This window comes from Carlito syrichta, unplaced genomic scaffold (assembly GCF_000164805.1).
Source record: "Carlito syrichta isolate Samal-C Ts95f unplaced genomic scaffold, Tarsius_syrichta-2.0.1 Scaffold315801, whole genome shotgun sequence".
Classification (NCBI taxonomy): domain Eukaryota; kingdom Metazoa; phylum Chordata; class Mammalia; order Primates; family Tarsiidae; genus Carlito; species Carlito syrichta.
Window position 1 is genome coordinate 467,827 of NW_007259897.1, and position 19,983 is coordinate 487,809.

The 19,983-nt window shown below is 48.5% G+C and overlaps 1 protein-coding gene across 1 annotated transcript in view; it reads right to left on the reverse strand.

Annotated features, from left to right (window-relative positions):
• Window positions 1-2,252: 2,252 nt before the first annotated feature.
• SFXN4 (sideroflexin 4) overlaps window positions 2,253-19,983 on the reverse strand; it is a 28,019-nt gene continuing 10,288 nt past the window's right edge. The window contains exons 10-14 of the mRNA XM_008073265.1: window positions 18,809-18,887; window positions 17,464-17,579; window positions 12,771-12,856; window positions 10,726-10,843; window positions 2,253-2,667 (exon numbers count right to left, since the gene is read on the reverse strand). Of these exons, the coding sequence (XP_008071456.1) occupies window positions 2,590-2,667; window positions 10,726-10,843; window positions 12,771-12,856; window positions 17,464-17,579; window positions 18,809-18,887 (477 nt within the window). The 3' untranslated portion in view covers window positions 2,253-2,589. The remainder of the gene's footprint in view (window positions 2,668-10,725; window positions 10,844-12,770; window positions 12,857-17,463; window positions 17,580-18,808; window positions 18,888-19,983) is intronic.

Below are 19,983 nucleotides of genomic sequence, written 5' to 3' on the forward strand. Positions count from 1 at the left end.
CTAAACTTCAGTCACCTTCAAAGTACTCACCTATTGAGATGCTTTTTCCACTGCTCAAAACGGTTTTTAAACTCAACAGTTTTGATGCCTTATAGTGCTTCTGTTGTTTTTTGTTTACCTCTTCCACATTGGGAAAACATTTCCCTTTGAGGACTGTTTTCATTGGGGGAAAAAGAATAGTTTGGGGTGAGATCGAGTGACTTGGGAGAGGGGCTCAGGGGTCGTGCTGGTTTTGAACACTCAGCCAGCATGGTGTGGGCAGGTGGGCTTGTAAATCACCCATCATGAAATGGTCAAATGCATTCAAAGAATCTCCAAAAAAAAATTCACCAAAGCTAAGTACAGCCCCTCAGAGCAACCTTAGCTGGTATGCGGATGCCGATGGTTTCCTAGAACACTTACCTAGCGTAGGAACCTGTACTACGAGGGGCCCACGCTCCAAAAGATAATCAATTTGGGGGGGGGTTACCCCCCCATCTTCCTGTTGACTTGCAACAGCGTGTTGGAAACATCCCTCTGGTACACAAATGTTTGGATACCTCCTCTGTCACATCCTGTGTTGGGTTACTCTGATGGGCAAAAAAGTCCCTGTTGTCTAGGCGTATACATTCTCCTGCAGGAATAGGATCAGCAAGTAAGCAGCTGTACTGCCGTGTGGCTAGCACTAGACCCGCCCATATCAGGATACCCAATTCAGTACTGTGACTCCCGGAAGGCCTCCTGGAGGGAGTGATCAATGTCAAAGTCAGACCTGAAGCATAAGCAGACACCTGCCCAGAGCAGAGCAAACGCCTGTGCCAAGGCCATGAGAAGGACATAACCCGTGTGAGGAGCTGGATATTGGTCCAGAATGAGGGAAGTGAATGGTAAGAAGTGAATAAGTGAAAGGCTCATGGCTGCCATATGGACTTGATCTTGACACACTGGGAGCTATTCAAGACTTTTCAGCAGATGTGCTTTAGAAGAGCATGCTGGAACAGAGACTGCAGGGAGCTAGACAGATGAACCAGGCAATACCAGCAGGGGATGCTGTTGGAGAGCGCTGGGGCCGTGGGCACGAGGAGTTCTAGAGGAGTTCTAGAGATCGGACTATGTTGGGCCTAGCCTGTTGAGTGGGGAGGGGGTGCCACCAGCGAGCCTGTCTGACACAGTGGCGTGGGTGGTGGTATCACTTCCTGATTAGGAGGCTGACTGATCTCAGGTTTGCACAGGTTGGGTTCGAGTATCTGCAGGACATTCAAATGGCAAAGTCAGCAGAGCGGGCAGTTCGGTGACTGGCATGAGTGCCCAGCAGTGTGGCAGCACAGTGTTTGGGTAGGGCACAGATGAGAGAAGTCTTAGCAGAATAGAGAGTGGGGCAGAGACAGTGAAGGCAGACAACTCTTTTAAGAAGTCTGGCAGCCGGGCTCGGTGGCTCAGCCTGTAATCCCGCGCCTTTGGGAGGCGGAGGTGAGTGGATTGCCTGAGCCCGCGGGTTCGAGACCCGCCTGGGCAGCGAGACCTCATCTCTACAATAAATCAAAAAATCAGCCGGGCGTGGTAGTGCATGCCTGTAATTCTGGCTACTGGGAAGGCTGAGGCGGAAGGATCGCCAGAGCCCAGCAGGTCGAGACTGCGGTGGCCGGGAGCAGCCACTGCACTCCAGTCTGGGTGACAGAGTGAGACTCCAACTCAAAAAAAAAGAAGAAGTCTGGCTATAGCCAAGTGTGGTGGTGTGTGCACTGGTAGTCCCAGCTCCTCAGGAGGCTGAGGTTGGAGGATGACTTGAGCCTAGAAGATCAAGACTGCAGAGAGCTATGATCATGCCACTGCCTTCCAGCCTAGGCAACAGAGCAAGACTCTCACCTCAGATGAGGCAGGGGATGTAAGCAGGTTACATACTGCTGTACAGGAGCCGGCAGAAGGGCTGGAACCAGAGGGGATGGCACAGAGCAGGTCCCTGAGGAAACCAAGAGAAGGGCCGTAGAGCCTGAGGCCAGCTGGCCTTGCATGGAGGACAGGATGGGTGTGAGCAGAGGAAGGTTTGCTGACGTGGTGCCAACATCCTTGGTTTTCCCAGCGAAGGTGGAGGCAAGGTCTTTTGCCAAAGAGGAGAAAGGAGGCACAGGGCAGAGGATGGCAAAGGCTTAAGAAGCTGCCCATAATTGAGTACGTGTGGGTAGGAAAACAGTATTTTTTGGGGCTGGAGACCTTAAATGGCTCCCCCAGGGTTTGTGTTCAGCTGGAGTTGAACCATCAATTTATTGCCTGTGTCCTGAGCGTGGTTGATCTTTTGCATTTATTTATCCAAAAACTCAACTTGAGACAAGTAGATTTATGATTTCACGGCCACCTTTCACAGGCTGTTCCTCACTCCACCTGTCCCTCGGCAACTCTGTGGGATTAAGATAGGACACTGTCCTGCTGTCTTCTCCGGCCAGCCTTCAAGACCCCAGACACGCCAGTCTCAGCATGTGCAATCTAAGTCATCTTGTCAGCACAGACACTTCTGGCCTCCCCAGGAGACCCCTGGCAGAGTTCTCTAAATGGAAACCTTGACAGGGTAGGGTTTGCAAGCCAGAACCTGACAAATTCACCTGAAACTCGCCCCTATACCCCTCTGTTATAAAAGAGTTCTGCTTCTTCTGTTGCAGACCGAATTTCCTCTTCAAGCTTCCTGCACCGTATCTGAAAAACAGTGATATTCTTAATATTTATATTAATACTGTTTCTTGCCTTAGAAGTTAAAAAAGAAATCATTTTCTGAAAGCAACGCTTTCACAGCCCAGCTTTTTTCAATGATATTTAATCTATAGAAAAAAACATAATCTAAATTTTTCTTTTTTGAGTCTGTGTCTCACTCTGAAAGCCCAGGCTGGAGCGCGGTGGCATGCTCATGGCCACTGTTGCCTCGACCTGCTGGGCTCAGGCAATCCTTCTGCCTCAGCCTTCCAAGTAGCTGGAACCACAAGCACACGCCACCATGCCCAGCTAATTTTTTGATTTACTGTAGAAATGAGGTCTCACCAAGTTGCCCAGGCTGGTCTCAAACCCCTGGGCTCAGGTAATCCTCTCACCTTGGCCTCCCAAAGTGCTGGGATTATAGGCATGAGCCACCATGCCCAGCTCCTAACTTCTTAAAAACTTTTTTTTTTTTTTTTTTTTTTTTGAGTTGGAGTCTCACTCAGTCGCCCAGACTGGAGTGCAGTGGCCACTTCCGGCCCCCGCCGCCTCGACCTGCTGGGCTCCGGTGATCCTTCCGCCTCAGCCTTCTGAGTAGCCGGGATTACAGGCGTGCGCTGCCACGCCCGGCTGCTTAAAAACTTTTTAATGGTGAATTTCAAGTCAGGCTAAGTGAAAAATTTTAAAAAGGAAAAAAGGAACACAACTTCTTCATGGAAAATTGCTATTATAAACAAATGTAGAAAGAATGTAATGAGCGCTTATGCACTTTATCACTCTGCGATTACTATCAGCAGTCCACTGACTTTAATTCATCAAGCATCTTCCATATCCAGTAGTGGGGGATTTTTTCTTGAGTATTCTGAGGCAATTCCCCAGTGTGTCATTTCACCTACAAATACTTCAATGTGAAATTCCAAATGATAAAGACTTTGCCATCACTTATATAGTAGTGATGGTAGTTATGTAACTACCATGCCATTACACACTTACCAAAATTAATACCAATCCTCTAGTAACATCTACCACCCACCCACACTTCTGGTCTAGCCAGGCCGTAGACATACCAGCTGACGCTGGTGGGCAGAGGAGCTGTGGAAGGGATGGCTCCCTTGCCCAGGTCCTCCAGGTTCCACACCTGAAAGGCGCCACAGCCCATGGTATGTCTGAAGAGATGCTCCAGGTGGTAGTCTTGGCTCTGCAAGTGAACTTGGTCACCCCGGGCAGGAACGGGAGGAGGGGCCCCCACTAGCCCAGCTCCACCACTCAGGGACCTCCAAGCCCAACTTGGACCAGGGTATTTTCAAGGTCCAGCAAGTTTTGGCATTTGGGGTCATGCGGGGAGTAGCTTCATTTCCTGCCTCCACTGTGGCGTCTGGGAGGTCCTTCCTCTTCAAGCCTTCAATGACTCACACACTCTCTACCTCCTCGACCAGGCAGTGCAGGTCCTGCCGTCTGGCATGCAGCCCTGTGTGTCCATTCACCCCTCCTGCACCCTAGAATGGGAAGGCCCTCTTCCTTCTCCCATCTCTGCTTGTTCAAATTCATCCATTTCCAAAGGCCATCCCCTCCATGAAGCTGGCAATTCTTTTTTCCCCTCTAATCTCCTCACAGCATTTTAGTCATTTTACTATCATATGACAGTTGTCTCTACACATGACATATTACACTTATCCTAAAACCCTGTGGTAGAAACTGCCACCTCTCCCTCCCCCCATATCTGTTTCTCTTCCCCAGCAGCAAAATTTTAAAAAGATCCAGAATAAAGATCCCATTTCCCAGCCTCCTTTGCAGTAAGGCTTGGCTGAAGGACTAGGTTCCGGTCAACGTGATGGAAGCAGAAGTGTGCATGGCAGTGTGGAACCACAGTGGCACCATCTCGGGCCTTGAGGACAAAGGTCAACCCTAGGGATGGTGGCATGCTGAGATGGAAGGAGTCGGGTCTCTGAGGACTTGATGACATGCAGCCACCTCACCTGGACTGGCCACCGCACACTTTCTGTGAGTGAGAAATAAGCTTCTGGCCAGGCTCGGTGGCTCAGCCTGTAATCCCAGCACTTTGGGAGGCCGAGGCGAGTGGACTGCCTGAGCCCGCAGGTTCAAGACCCGCCTGGGCAACTTGGCGAGACATTGTCTCTACAATGAATCAAAAATTAGCCAGGCATGGTAGCCCATGCCTGTAGTTCCTGCTACTTGGAAGGCTGAGGCGGAAGGATCGCCGGAGCCCAGCAGGTCAAGGCTGCGGTGGCCGGGAGCGGCCACTGCACTCCAGTCTGGGCGACTGAGTGAGACTCCGACTCAAAAAAAAAGAGAAATAAGCTTCTACCTGGTTCAAGGCACTATTACTTTAGATCTCAGTTCCACAAGTCTACGAGGGAGGACCCCAAAAATCCGGAATTTATTTATAAAAATTTGTGTATTTACTCTTACATGTTTAAACTTCAGTCACCTTCAAAGTACTCTCCATTTGGTGAAATACAGTTACTGAGATGCTTTTTCCACTGCTCAAAACAGTTTCTGAATCTGTCCATTTTGATGCGTCTAGTGCTTCTGCTAATTGTTGTTTCACCTCTTCCACATCAGTCAAATGTTTCCCTTTGAGGACTTTTTCCACTCAGGGTAACAAGAAAAAAGTCACTCAAGGCGAGGTTGGGTAAAAAGGGAGGGTGGGGCATGGGGGTTACGCTGTTCTGGCCCCAAACTGCTGAGCACTCAGTGTAGGGTGGGCAGGTGTGCTCATAAAGCCCCCCTTCTGAAATGGGCAAACGCCTTGAAAGAATCTGAAAATAAAATTCAGTGATGCCGTACACAGCCTTTCACAACAGTGCTACTCATAGGCTGAGGCCAATAGGTTCCTAGAATGCTCACCTAATGGGGGAAGCCTGTATAAGGCGCCTGCCCGCCAAAAAAAAATTCCTTTGGGGGGTCCCCCCTCAGACATGTAATCCCGGGATCCCTTTCACTGCCTGTGCCCTCCTACTCTAAGTACTCATGAGTTCTGACTCGTCCAGTTCACGTACTTCCCTCTCATCCACCACATGCACTTGGTCCACACCCCCATCCTCTCTGGCCTGAACACCATCCACAGCCTCCCAGCTGCTGGCCTTCTTCATCCGCCACTTAGGACCCAGAGTGATCTTTCCAAAATACAAGCCGAGCCAGCCAGTCCCCTCCTGACGCATTTCCCTCACCACCTGTAAAGTCCTGTCGCCTCACAGAGCTTGTGAGGCCTTCATCACCGAGCCAGGGCCACAGCCGAGCCCAGGTTTCACAGCCTGCCACTCCACAGCTGAATAAACCATGGGGAATGACGTCTGTCCCGAGCCTCAGCTTCTTCATCCATAAAATGGGAATCACAAAACTTACTTTGAAGAGCTGCTTTGGAGACAAGAGACTAGTGGGCACAGTCCCTGGGACACAGAAGGTGCTGAATAAACAATCCGCTCCTGTTGGAAGTGGGAGCACCCTGCAGCTTCCTGTCTCCCACGCTCCAGCCACATGGAGCCACTCGGAGTGTCCCTGGTGGGCCATGCCAGAGCACACCTCCATGCCCTCCTACAGCCTGTTCCCAGTGCCCTCGATTCCCCAAGCAGTGCTGACCCCTGCCGGTGGTGCCACAATGCCCGGTGCGAGTCTCTCTTACACTGCAACCCTGCTGCAGCTGCAGTCACTTCTAAATGCAGACGTCTCTCTCCCTCCCGGGCCTGGAGGACCAAGCTCAGCTCCTGCAGCCCCGTAACTTTCCGCTTGATGGCCTCTGGACTCCAGAAACCAGCAAGTGGCATGAGCCTTCAGTGGGGACCAGCAGTGGTGGTGGTAGTGAAAGGAGGGGAGGGAACTGCCTCTCGTCCTGACCACTGGCCGGATGTCCCAGGCCCACCCTTTTCAGAAGAGGAGAAAGACTGCACTGAAGGCCAGGAGCGGTGGCTCACACCTGTCATCCCAGCACTTTGGGAGGCCGAGGTGCGAGGACTGCCTGAGCCCAGGGATTCTAGACCAGTCTGGGCAACTTGGCGAGGCTGCAGTGGCTGTGAGCATGCCACTGCGCTCTAGCCTGAGTGAGAATCCCACTCAAAAAAAAAAAAAGGCACTGAGCAGGACACAGAGGCTCAAGCCAGTAGTCCAAGCTACTCAGGAGGCTGGAGGACTGCTTGATACCAGCTGTTAAAAACCAGTCTAAGCAACACAGAGACCCTGCCATGGAGGCGGGGGAGAGAATTAAAATTTAGTCAGGCATAATGGCTTATACCTGTAATCTCAGTACTTTGGGAGGCTGGGGTGTGAGAGGATTGCTTAAGCCAGGAGTTCCAGACCAGCCTGGGCAACATAGCAAGAACAAGTCTCTGCAAAAACTAAAATATTAGTATGATGGTTCACATCTGTAGCCCCAGCCACTAGAGAGGCCGAGGCAGGAGGATCGCTTGAGCCCAGGAGTTTGAGGCTGCAGTAAGCTATGATCATGCCATTGCATTCTAGCCTGAGAGAGCAAGACCCTTTCTCTTAAAAAAACAACAACAATTGATTTTAAAAAAGAAAGAATTGTGCCACAGGAAGGTCAAACTGATGACATGAAGAAAGGATCCAAGTTACTTCTGATACTGGAAAAATGAATCCTGCTACCAGAGATGACTCAACTCCCTAAAGACAAAACTGGAATGCTGGGTGCAGTGGCTGACGCCTGTAATCCCAGCACTTTGGGAGGCCGAGGCGAGAGGATTGCCTGAGCCCAGAGGTTTGAGACCAGTCTGGGCAACTTGGCAAGAACTCATCTCTACAATAAATCAAAAAATTAGCTGGGCGTGGTGGCACACGCCTGTAGTTTCCCACTTGGAAGGTTGAGGCAGAAAGATTATCTGAGCCCAGCAGGTTGAAGCTGTAGTAGCCGTGAGAGTGCCACTGCACATTCCAGCCTGGGTGACAGAGTGACTCCAACGCAGGGAAAAAAAAAAGGCAAAACTGGAAAGAGAGCCACAGTCATGCATCGGACAAACAGCACTAATTCCAGATTCTGGCTCCCCTGTGCCAGAGGAGGGACTGCACAAAGATGCCTTCCTTGGATCTCCTGAAACCCTCCCTGTTCTGCTCCCTGAGTCAGGGTCCTGGGACTCTGCTGCTCCCATTGACCAAAGCTCTTGGTGGCCAATAGTCACAGGTTCTTTCACAGCTGCTCTATTGACTACAAGCGTGAAGGCAGGGACCATGTTGACTCCCTCGCCATTATATCCCAGCACCTAGCACTGGGTCTGCCCAGATAGGTCCTCAGTGTTTGCGGAGAGCGCGGGTAGAGAGAGCGGGAGGAGACCAGAACATCATGGCTGGAAATCCCACCAGGTCAAAGGCTCCCTGTCAACAGGCTAACCTGCAGATAGGCCATCTGCTTCACTCTCCGTGGAGTGTTGATACAATCAGAAGTAACTAGTGCAAGGGATTCATTTGTGTTACAATTTTGTTATAACAAAAAGTGTTCAAATAGGTGGGCGCATGCCTGTAGTCCTGGCTACAAGGGAGACTGAAGTGGGAGAATCACTTGAGCCAAGGAATTCAAGACCAGTCTGGGCAACACAGCCAGACTCCATCTTCACAACAAAATAAAAAAAAAAAGGCTAGGCATGGTGCCCACCTGTAGTCCTAGATACTCAGAAGGCTGAGGAGGGAGGATTGCCTGAGCCCAGGAGGTTGAGACTGCGGTGAGCTGTGACTATGCCAGTTCACTCCAGCCTGGGTGACAGAGTGAGATCCCAACTCAAAAACAAACAAGCAAGCAACTACCCCACCCCTCAAAAAAAACCCAAATAAGTGGGCCTGGGAGGATCAAAAGTATTTTTTCCTACTAAAATTTTATTTTAACATGATGTGCCCCCCCTCCCCAGTAGCATAGCAAGCATAGCTATCTAAAATAATTTAAAACTTCTAAGTGATATGCTGGCAAAGTTGTCTGAATTAATGATACTATAAACTCAAACCTATAAGATCTGGGTTCTGAACAAGATCATTCCATAAGCATAAATGCTTTTGAGGATATAATTAACGTTAACTTAGAAATTTCAAGCACTTGAAATTTTCAGCCAAGAAATTGCTAGTATCTACTAGCATCAATAATGTCCTTGACATCTGCCAGAAATTTATGGCAGAGCTTTAGGAAAAAAAACAAACTGGCTTTCTGACTCAAAAAACAATGATAATGTCCTTGTACCTACTGAGCAACAACCCTTTACAGAGGAGATACTATTATCTTTGACTCTCTTCAACAGATAAGGAAATTGTGCAAGTTGACCAAGGTCATAGAGAAGTTGGAATTTGAATCCAGACAGTATGACTCATCAAAATGACAATATATTAGAAATTCTCTATAGAACTGAACTGTCCAATACAATAGCCACTAGCCACATGTACGTACTTAAGTTAAAATTTAATTTAAAATTCAGGGCTGGGTGCAGTGGGTTCATGCTTGTAATCCCAGCACTTTGGGAGGCCAAGACAAGAGGATTGCCTGAGCCCAGAGGTTCAAGACCAGCCTGAGCAACATGGCAAGACCTCGTCTCTACAATGAATCAAAAAATCAGCCAGGTGTGGCGGTACGTGCCTATAGTTCTAGCTACTTTGCGGAAGACTGAGGTGGAAGGATTGCCTGAGCCCAGCAGGTTGAGGCTATGGTAACCATGATCATGCCACAGCATTCCAGCCTGGGCAACAGAGAGGGACTCCAACTCAAAAAAAAAAAAAAAATTCAGTTCCTCTGAAAAAATTCATAGCCTCTTCACTAGACTCATTTCAAGTGCTCGGTAGCCTCATGCGGCTGGTGGCTACTATATCAGACAGCAGAGAGATAGAACATATCCATCTTTGCAGAAAGTTCCCTTGGACAGATGTCATTACAGAATATTATAAAGTATTTAAATTTTCTTAAATAAAGTTTTTTTTTTAATGCCTCAGAAAAATGCTATGAAATACTGTTAAGGAAAACAGGATCCATTGACTCAATCTACCATTTCATAGAAATGAAATAAGATGATAAAAAAAAAAACAACAAGATCCAAAACTGCAAGAGAGTAGAGAACAGAATTAAGTGCAAATACTGTTACAGCTGACCCTTGAACAATACGAGTGTGAACTGCCTGGGACAACGTACATGTGGGTTTTCTTCTGCCTCTGCCACCCCTGAGACAGCACGACCAACCTCTCTTCCTCCTATTCCGTTTACCCAACTTGTGAAGATGACAAGGATGTAGACCTTTATGACAATCTACTTCCACTTACTGAATAGTAAAGATATTTTCTCTTATGATTTTATTTTCCTTTTTCAAATACATAGAGAGAGAGAGACAAGGTCTTGCTATGTTGTCTAGGCTGGTTTTGAACTCCTGGGCTCAAGCAATCCTCCCAAAGTGCTGGGATTATAGGCGTGAGTCATTGTGCCTGGCCTCTTATGATTTTCTTAATAACATTTTTCTCTTCTCTAGTTTACTTTATTGTAAGAATACAGTGTCTAATGCCTATAATACAAAATATGTGCTAATTGACTGTGGATGTTATTGGTAAGGCTTCCAGTCAACTATTAATAGTAAAGTTTAAGCCGGGCTCGGTGGCTCAGCCTGTAATCCCGTGCCTTTGGGAGGCTGAGGGGAGTGGATTGCCTGAGCCCGCGGGTTCGAGACCCGCCTGGGCAGCAAGACCTCATCTCTACAATAAATCAAAAAATCAGCCGGGCGTGGTAGCGCGTGCCTGTAATTCCAGCTACTTGGAAGGCGGAGGCGGAAGGATCGCCGGAGCCCAGCAGGTCGAGGCTGCGGTGGCCGGGAGCGGCCACTGCACTCCAGTGTGGGCGACAGAGACTCCAACTCAAAAAAAAAAAACAAAATAGTAAAGTTTTGGGAAAGTCAAAGGTTATATATGGATTTTTGACTGGGGGTGGGTGTTGGTGCCCAGTCCTTTGTTCAAGGGTCAACTGTATTTTGTTTTATACTTTCATGAGCTTGGCAGACCTTTTAGGAGAAGAATTTGTTTATTTTACTCTTATAACCATGAAATAAAAAACCTGGAGAGAAAGTTGAATGTGGCACTTACCCGTCCAATTTGTGGAAACATACTGAAGGAAACTGGCACCATCAGGCCCATGACCAGGGTTGTGCAAGACAGTTTTAGAGTCCACAACAACCGCGGATGTTGCAGGAAGAACTGGGTCCTGTAAGAGACAAGGTACAGCTTGCACGAGTCACTCAACTACCAGGACCTGTTTTTATCGGCTGATCTTTGGCTGTCACGTGGCTAATCCTGTCCTGCCTACAGCTGCAGGCCCACACCTCAGCTTCCCCTCAGCTTACAAACAGGCAATGAAAGCAGTTGCCTGAGTCCATGTCGGGCCTGGTGTTCAACACCTTGCCTGCATTGGCTCGCTTGATTCCCCCATGGCCTTATGAGGCTATGTTTTCATGGGCCTCTTCACACAAATGAGAAAACAGAGGCACGAGCTGGCAAAGTCAAGTTACTTGTCCAGAATCCCATAGCTTCGAAAGCAACAAGTCAACTTCTAGAGCCAGTGCTCTCAACCTGGGCTACCCTGACATCATGTGGCACTCTGACACTGACCTTTGGAACATGTAAGAAACAAAGAACAGGGTTTGGTTGAGGCTCTACCACTGACAGATCTGTTCCCTGGGGTGAGCCACTTTCCCCTTCTAAGTCTTTGCATTTTGTCCAAGTTGGGTCACATGCCCGTAACTACACCAACCCACCCTCTCCTGCATGGCGAGTCAGCCCTCCTAGAGCCACATGTGAGCACATTTCTAAGAAGCAGGGGCAGCATCCTGTGCAGAGTCGATATTACTTCCTAAGGTTGATGCAGCTGGATGGGAGCAGACTTTTGCAAAATGCAAACGAGGGGGTTGAGCTAGAAGATCCTCTGACATCACTCTAGCTTCGAAACTACCATGGCTCGAGGATGGTACTTCTGTGAAGTCACTCACACGGTCCTTCCAGCTACCTCTATGCCTGCTGGGGAACAAGGACAATCCCTTCCCCTCAGGCAGCCTGTGACACCCATGTAGGCCTCATGGGATGAGGGCCCAGTGTTACCAGAAGCTTCAGCTTCCATGCTAGCCAGAGCAGCCCAGGAAGCCCCTTCCCAGAGTGAAAGTCTCTGTGCCCATTCAGCTGTATCAGCCTTGGGAAGTAACAGTCAGCTCTACCCAGAACGCTGTCTCCACTTCTTGGAAACGTGCTCACATGTGGTTCCAGCAGGGGCTTCCAAGACTCATCACACTGGAGAGGATGGGTTGGTGCCGCCAAGAACATGGGAACCGACTTGGGCCGATAGAACCCTTCCCTGGGAGTCTCTGAACTGAGGGGAAGACATTCCTGCCTCCCTGGGGGCTTGTGCTTTATTTCTGATCGGGAGGCCATGAGGATGTGAGCAGGGGGTTATCAGCAGTTGCGTCCCTCATCAACATGAAGAAGCCAAGCAGACAGGAGAGAAGAAAGCCAATGCCCACGAGGGAGAGGAAGAGGAATGCCAGTCATGGGGCTTCGGGTCAAGCTGCCCAGGCTCCACCCCTTGCTGGTACCTGGCACCTTAATCCCCACTTCTCTCTTTGGGCCTATGCTCTTGCTGCTTGGGTTTCTCATTCTGGAGATCGTGGGAGCCCAGGCCCTCCGTCTAACAGGCCATTTCTTGCTTCTCAAGAGATGACGGTCTACTGAATCTGGGGCTGCTTGAGCTAATTTAAAACAGCTCTGAATGTTGGGGGTGGGGGGAGGCTTGAATCATATTCACAGTACATCAGAGCAGGGAGAACCTGCAAAGCATCCAAACCCCATCATTCTAGAAGCGAGGAAATGTGCCTCGGCAGGTTCCTGGACATGCCAAGGACACAAGGCTAACTGAGGGCAAAGCCTGGGCTGGATTCCAGGTCTGTGGGAACACGCACATCTGGATTTCCACGCCTGCCCCAGACCGATCTTACTGTCTTAAGTGTGATGAAAGTGTTTATGGAAAGGTCACTGAGGCAACCTCTTCCCACCCCTCCCACTAGGGCCTGTATCTGACAAGTTTTACAAGGATTTTGACCGTCAAAATGTTTATTCCCACCCGAGGAGATGAGTGTGCCTCTTACCTTTTAAAAAAGTAGGCGAAGACTTCAGGAATAAGAGCTGAGGTCCCAAACAGCACTGCCCTGGACACTGCAGTTTCTCTAACAGCCTAGTGAAAATGAAGAGAAGGCAGCTCAGTGCATGGAATGAGATGATTTCCAGAGATCCTACAACTCCTGCCAGGGACAAGCAAACAGCAACTCTCCTTCCTCACTTAGAAAAACAGAGCCTGTGGGCCAGGCACAGTGGCTCATGTAATCCCAGCACTTTGGGAGGCTGAGGCAAGAGGATCACTTGAGGCCAAGAGTTTGAGACCAGTCTGGACACCATAGCGAGACCCCGTCACCAAAAACAAAAAAAGAACAAAACAAAAATTAGCTGGGCATGATGGCATGTACCAGTAGTCCCAGCTACTTGGAAGGTTGAGGCTGGAAGATTGCTTGAGTCCAGGAGGTTGATGCTGCAGTGAGTTATGACTGTACCACTGCACTCCAGCCTGAGCAACAGAGCATGACCCTGTCTCTAAAAAAACAAAACAAAACAAAAACAACAACAGAAAAAAAACAAAAAGAAAAAAGAGAGAGAAAAATAAAGTAAGGTTTCAGGACTGTAAAGCATAGTCATCTGAGCTCAGGAAGAGTGGCTGCTGAGGGGTATGGTTCTGCATCAGTGGGGCGAGGCCCACTGCCTCCTTTTGCCTCTTGTAGGGGAGACACTCCAAACAGGACACCGTCATCAGCAGGCTCTGTGTGCAGTGAGCAGCTTAAGAGGCCAGCCGGGGAAAACAACATCCACCAGTCGCCTGAAACCTGATCAAAGGTGCCCTATTACAATCAGATATTGCTGGTTACGCAGTTTCTGAAATTTTAGCCAAAGAAAATAAACCTTTAAGTGACAGGGAAATGATAAAAGAATGCTTATGCTTACGCACAGCTGCAGACACTTTATTCTTCAGAGAAAGATAAACTTAAAAAAAAAAAAAAGCAGACCAATAAACCTTTTCTTTTACCCTAAACTGACCCTCCTGCAAAAAATGAAGTTCCTCCTGGGGAGACAGATTCCAGGCAGCCAGCAGGGCCTGAGGCGATCTCCCTGCTGGGAGAGTGGTGCTCCTGGGGACAAGGGGATCTCACTGGTGAGGGTGTGGGTCTCCAGAGCCTAGCACAGAGACTGGAAGGCAGGAGGTGCTGGGACCAGCTTGCTGGTTAAATATTTGCTCTCCCTCTCTTCATGGCAATACTAACACCCTGACGTTCAGGTTGAGTTGAAGAGAAATGCACACACACAACCATACAAGAGGCACAAGGGAATGTTCTGAGCATTATTCACAATAGCCAAAAACTGGGCACAACCCAAATGTCCATCAGTTGGGAATGGTAAGAGGCGGCACATCCAGCAACAGAACAGTGCTCAGCAGTGAAAAGGAACAAACTACCAACATGTGGTACAAGATGGAGGGGACTCAAAAGTGAAAGAAGCCATACACAGAAAATGACTGTGGTTCATTTATATGAAATATCTAGAGAAGGCAAAACCAGGAAGCAGATCAGTGTTTCCCTGGGGCTGGGGGTGGGAACAGGGAGTGACTGTAAATGGGCATGAAGGAAATTTTCAAGGTAATGAAAACACTACAAGGCCTGGTGCAGCGGCTCACGCCTATAATCCCAGTATTTTGGGAGGCTGAGGTAAGAGGATTGCCTTGAGCCCAGGGATTCGAGAAGAGCCTGGACAACTTGGCGAGACCTCATCCCTACAATAAACCAAAAAATTAGCCAGGCGAGGTGGTGCATGCCTGCAGTCCCAGCTACTTGGAAGGCTGAGGTGAAGGATCACCTGAGTCTAGCAGGTCGAGGCTGCGGTGGCCGTGAGCGTGCCACTGCACTCCAGTCTGGGTGACAGAGTGAGACTCTGACTCAAAAAAAAAAAAAAAAAAGAAAAGAAAAGAAAACACTACAATTGGACTGTGGTGATGGTGGCACAACTGACTGACTTCTTTATTTTTGAGTTGGCGTCTCACTCTTGCCCAGGCTAGAGGGCAGTGGCATGCTCATGGCCACGGCAGCCTTGACCTGCTGGGCTCAGGCAATCCTGCCCCTCAGCCTTCCAAGTAGCTGGGACTACAGGCATGTGCCACCACACCCAGCTAATTTTTTTATTTACTGTAGAGATGAGGTCTTACCAAGTTTCCCAGGCTGGTCTTGAACCGTGGGTTCAGGTAATCCTCTCACCTCGGCCTGCCAAAGTGCTGGGATTATAGACATGAGCCACCGCACCCGGCCCACAAATGTTTTAAATGGACTAAAATCCACCAAACTATCATCTTAAAAAGGAGGAGTTTTTTAGTATGTAAATTATGTCTCAATAAAGCTGTTCAGAAAAATGTCTCTTTGGAGTGGCTTCTTAACCCAGAACCTTCATTTCAAACTCAAACATCCTTGCTACTTAGAATTACTGGGTCCCTACTCTACTTCATTTAGATAAGGAGCCATTCAGGCTGATGGCCTCATTAAACTGCTATAGCATCTGTCTGATGGTTTATAATTCAGCTTTGTCAATCACTGATAGGATTTAGGTAACTCAAAGCTCGGTGAGCCAAATGATGATTTACTAATTTCTGACTCTTCTCCCATTGCCATGATGGTCAGTGGAAGGATGTCTAGCCAGCTGGGGGAGCCCCGAGGCCAGCACTGTGAAAAGCCCAGTGAGTCCCTTCACTCTGTGTCAGGGATTCTCCACTCTGCCTTTATGCTGTTTGCAAACAATTGCAAACAATTCACCATTCCTCACCTAGAGTCATTTCACAGAGATCAAAAGAGGTCTCTCCCCGCTAAAAACATTATTTAAAAACTCCACACCCAAATTGAAACGACTATCATAGACTATAAGAGGTTCTTACCGTTGAATGCATACAGAGGCTACTGTGTTGGATTGAGCAAAAGAATACACTATTTAATAATAAAATTATTCCAAATTGAGGACTTTTTAAATAATTTTAGGACAGGAACGGTGGCTTATGCCTGTAATCACAGCCCTATGGGATGCCAAGGCAGGAGAATTGCTTGAGCCCAGAAGTTCTGGACCAGCTTAGGCAACATAGCAAGACCTCATCTCTACAAATAATAATAATTTAAAAAAAAAAAACCTAGCTGGCTGTGGTAGTATGCGCCTGTAGTCCCAGCTACTCAGGAGGCTGAGGCAGAAAGATCGCCTGAGCCTAGGAGGTTGCCTGAACCCAAGAGGTAGAGGCTGTGGTGAGATGTGATCATGCCACTGCACTACAGCCTGGGAGACAGAGTGAGACTCTGACTAAAAAAAAAAAAAAGGAAACAAGAATTTTAGATCAGAGCATTGTATTTCCTAGATCCATTCTTGACAAAAATTGGTCCTTAAGAAAATCTGCTGAGATGGCAGAGGGAGGACTTCTCTTAACCTCAGAAATGGGTGTCTGCTGACCTCTACGAATGCAGAGCAAGCTTGGAGGTGGGGGAGAAGCAGCCCCCAAGAGGGATGCCCAACAGGCACACAGTGGGAGGGCAGATATTAAACTTGAAGAACAAGATCTCACATGCAGAGGAGCTCAGCGCTTATTAGATTTCCGTCTATGGTGGTCAGCCCAGTGGGTCACATTGGTGGTATGACCCAGTTATTTAATCAGGCACTAATCTAGGTGGTGCTGTGGTGTATTCTGCAGATGTGATTCACATCTACAAGCAGTTGACTTTAAGTAAAGATTATCCTCCACAGTGTGGATGGGCCTCATGGAGTCAGCGGGGAAAGCCCTAAGAACAAACACAGGTTTCCCAAGGAAGAAATCCTGCAAGATCAGCATCAGCTTCTGCCTGAGTCTCTGGCCTGCTGCGCTGCCCTCAGATTCCAAACTTACCTGCTGCACGATCATGTGAGCCAATTCCTTAAAATCTATCTCTTTTTTTTGAGTCAGAGCCTTACTCTGTTGCCCAGGCTAGAGTGCAGTAGCACACTCACAGCCACCCCATCCTTAACCTGCTGAGCTCAGGCAATCCTTCCACCTAAGCCTCCCAAGAAGCTGGAACCACAGGCATGTGCCATCACACCCAGCTAATTTTTTGATTTATTGTAGAGATGAGGTCTTGCCAAGTTGCCCAGGCTGGTCTCGAACCTGTGGGCTCAGGCAATCCTCACACCTCTGCCTCCCAAAGTGCTGGGATTACAAGCATGAGCTACCCCATCTGGCTAAAATATATCTTTTAATAGATAGGTACATATATCTCATTAATTCTGCTTCTCTGAGAAACTCCCACTAATGCCCCGCTTCTCACACCCCAGGAGACAAGATGCAAAATCTCTCTTTCCACATGCTGAGGATAAGGAAAGGTTGATGGCAGACATGAGCTTGTCACTGGCTTTTGACAGCAAAGTAAATTCTTTTAGCAAAAGGCAAGCAGCTCCAGCTCAATTTTGCCTCTTTTTTTTTTTGGAGTCAGAGTATCACTCTGACACCCAGGCTGGAGTACAGTGGCACACTCACGGCCACGACAGTCACAACCTACTGGGCTCAGGCGATCCTTTCACCTCAACCTTCCAGGTAGCTGATTTTTTTTATTTACTGTAGAGATGAGGTGTCGCCAAGTTGCCATGGCTGGTCTCAAACCACCGGGCCCAGGCTATCCTCTCACCTCCCAAAGTGCTGGGACTACAGGTGTGAGCCACCACGCCCAGCCCCAATGTGCCTCTTACCTTTCTCCCAGCTCTTCTGGAATGGCCTATGACATTGCCTTCCTTGTCCATAACTTCAATCCCTCGAACAGGCTCAAAACTTCGGGATGCAAAGACATTCATTCCACTGATTTGGGCTGTGGATGTAAAAAAGAGAACACACGACAAAGGGGGTGAGTTCTGTTCCAGCAAAAGAACATGTTTTGGGGGATCTGCCACTTCAGGGCTCTTTTTCTGACAGCTGCCCTTTTCTGGACCTTCGGGTGAACACCTGCCACAGGCGGAGCCAGCCAAGTGGTCTCCTGGGGCCGTGGAGGTTGGATCAGAACTGCTACGCAGTCTTGAGTCCTGACTACAGTTCAGGCCCAGCTTATAGGACCTCTGAGGCCCAGCCCCCTCCCTGACAGGATTCCAGGAGAAACCCTGGGATCCTTGAGGTACACCCCTGGTCTTTGTTCAAGCTGGTCTGACCAGGTTTCTGTAACATAATGTCACCACTGACATCGGTCTGCCGACTCTTCAAACTGCTGTGATTCCTAAACCCAAATTTGCAGCATGACATAGTCAACTTGCAGACTGGCAAACTCAAAAATATTCAGCTAATATCTCTGTCATTTCCTCTGAAGGTCTGACTACCAGATTGGGATATATATTAACCACTTGCTCGCTGTGTAACTCTGGAAATTTACTTAACCTCCTTGTGCCTCAGTCTCCTCATCTGGGAATGGATATAATAATATTTCTTGCCCATAAGGTGTCAGGATTAAGCGAAATAATGCATGGAGAGGGTTTGTATGGCTAGTCCTTAAAATGTCATTTGTGAGCCGGGTGCAGTGGCTCATGCCTATAATCCCAGCACCTTGGGAGGCCAAGGGGAGAGGATCGCCTAAGCCCAGGGGTTCAAGACCAGCCTGGGTTACTCGGTGAGACCTCATCTCTACAATAAATAAAAAAATTAGCCAAGTCTGGTGGCAAGCACCTATAGTCGCAGCTACTTGGAAGGCTGAGGCAGAAGGATTGCCTGAGTCCAGCAGGTTGAGGTTATGGTAGCCATGAGTGTGACACTGCACTTCAGCCTAGGCAACAGAGTGAGACTCCTACTCAAAAATAATAAAAAATAATAAAAACAAGTCATTTGTGTCTCCAGGATTGTGCTCATCCTTTGGCAATAAATGGGGTATCTATAGAAAGTGTCACCTCTCAAACCAAAGACCTAATTTGGTCTTGATGGCCCAGGTCGGCTGTAAAGGGCACCTGTCATCAGTCACAATGTGGCCAAGGACCCAGGTGTCTCTGGAAATAGAGGAGGGCTCACAGACCACAAAGATGAGCCCCAGACTGTATGCTCCCAGCCCTTCCTGCTTACCGAGGAAGAAGATAGGTAAGGCTCTTTTGATCAAAGGGTTATCCAAGGAATACTTCATTTGGACCAAATAAGGGATTAACTAGAAAATAAGAGAAAAATCATTATTACATGGGTCTAAAAAGTGAGCTGAACATACTTAATAGCAGAGAGTGCACACTGACCTAGCTCCCATTACAGGTCAGTTGGTTGACAGAGATGGTTGCCAGTGCTCTCTACATCGTTTTGTTTTGTTTTGTTTTTTTAAATAGAGATGAGGTCTCAAACCCGTGGACTCAGGCAATCCTCTCACCTTGGCCTCCCAAAGTGCTAGGATTATAGGCATGAGCCACTGCACCTGGCCTCCATGTATTTTTTTTTTTTAGTTGGAGTCTCACTCTGTTGCCCAGACTGGAGTGCAGTGGCACACTCCTGGCCACCGCAGCCTCGGCCTGCTGGGCTCAGGCGATCCTCCAGCCTCAGCCTTCTAAGTAGCCGGAACTATAGGCATGCACTACCACGCCTGGCTAATTTTTTTTTTTTTGAGTCAGAGGCTCACTCTGTCACCCAGACTAGAGTGCAGTGGCCGCTCCCGGCCACTGCAGCCTCGACCTGCTGGGCTCCAGTGATCCTTCCGCCTCAGCCTTCCAAGTAGCTGGAACTACAGGCACGCGCTAACATGCCCGGCTAATTTTTTATTTATTACAGAGATGAGGTCTCGCCAAGTTGCCCAGGCAGGTCTCGAACCCGCGGGCTCAGGCAATCCACTCACCTCAGCCTCCCAAAGCGCTGGGATTACAGGCTGAGGCATCGAGCCCAGCTCCTTTATGTTTCTTAACTTGAGAATGTCAAAGAAAGTCTCCTCCCTTCCCAGACCTAGATTCTAATAGCAGCTATTTTCTCTTTCAACAGAATCTCTTTAAAATGGACATAGAAGACTGCAATGGCCGCTCCTATATGTCTGGTATGCCTTCTGTGTGTTCCATCTGAAAGGGTCTGGGAGCAGACACCCATCTGTAGAGCAGGGCAGGGAGCCTTGAGCCTGGCACATGACCGCTAAATGTCCTAGTCACAGAGCTAACACTCACACTTGATAGCAATTGGTAGTGTGCAGTTATTTTGGTAATTTTATATTCCTTAAATAGTGATTCTCTTTTCTAGATTTCTTAGGGGGTGGGGAAGGGGAAGGGAAGAGGAGG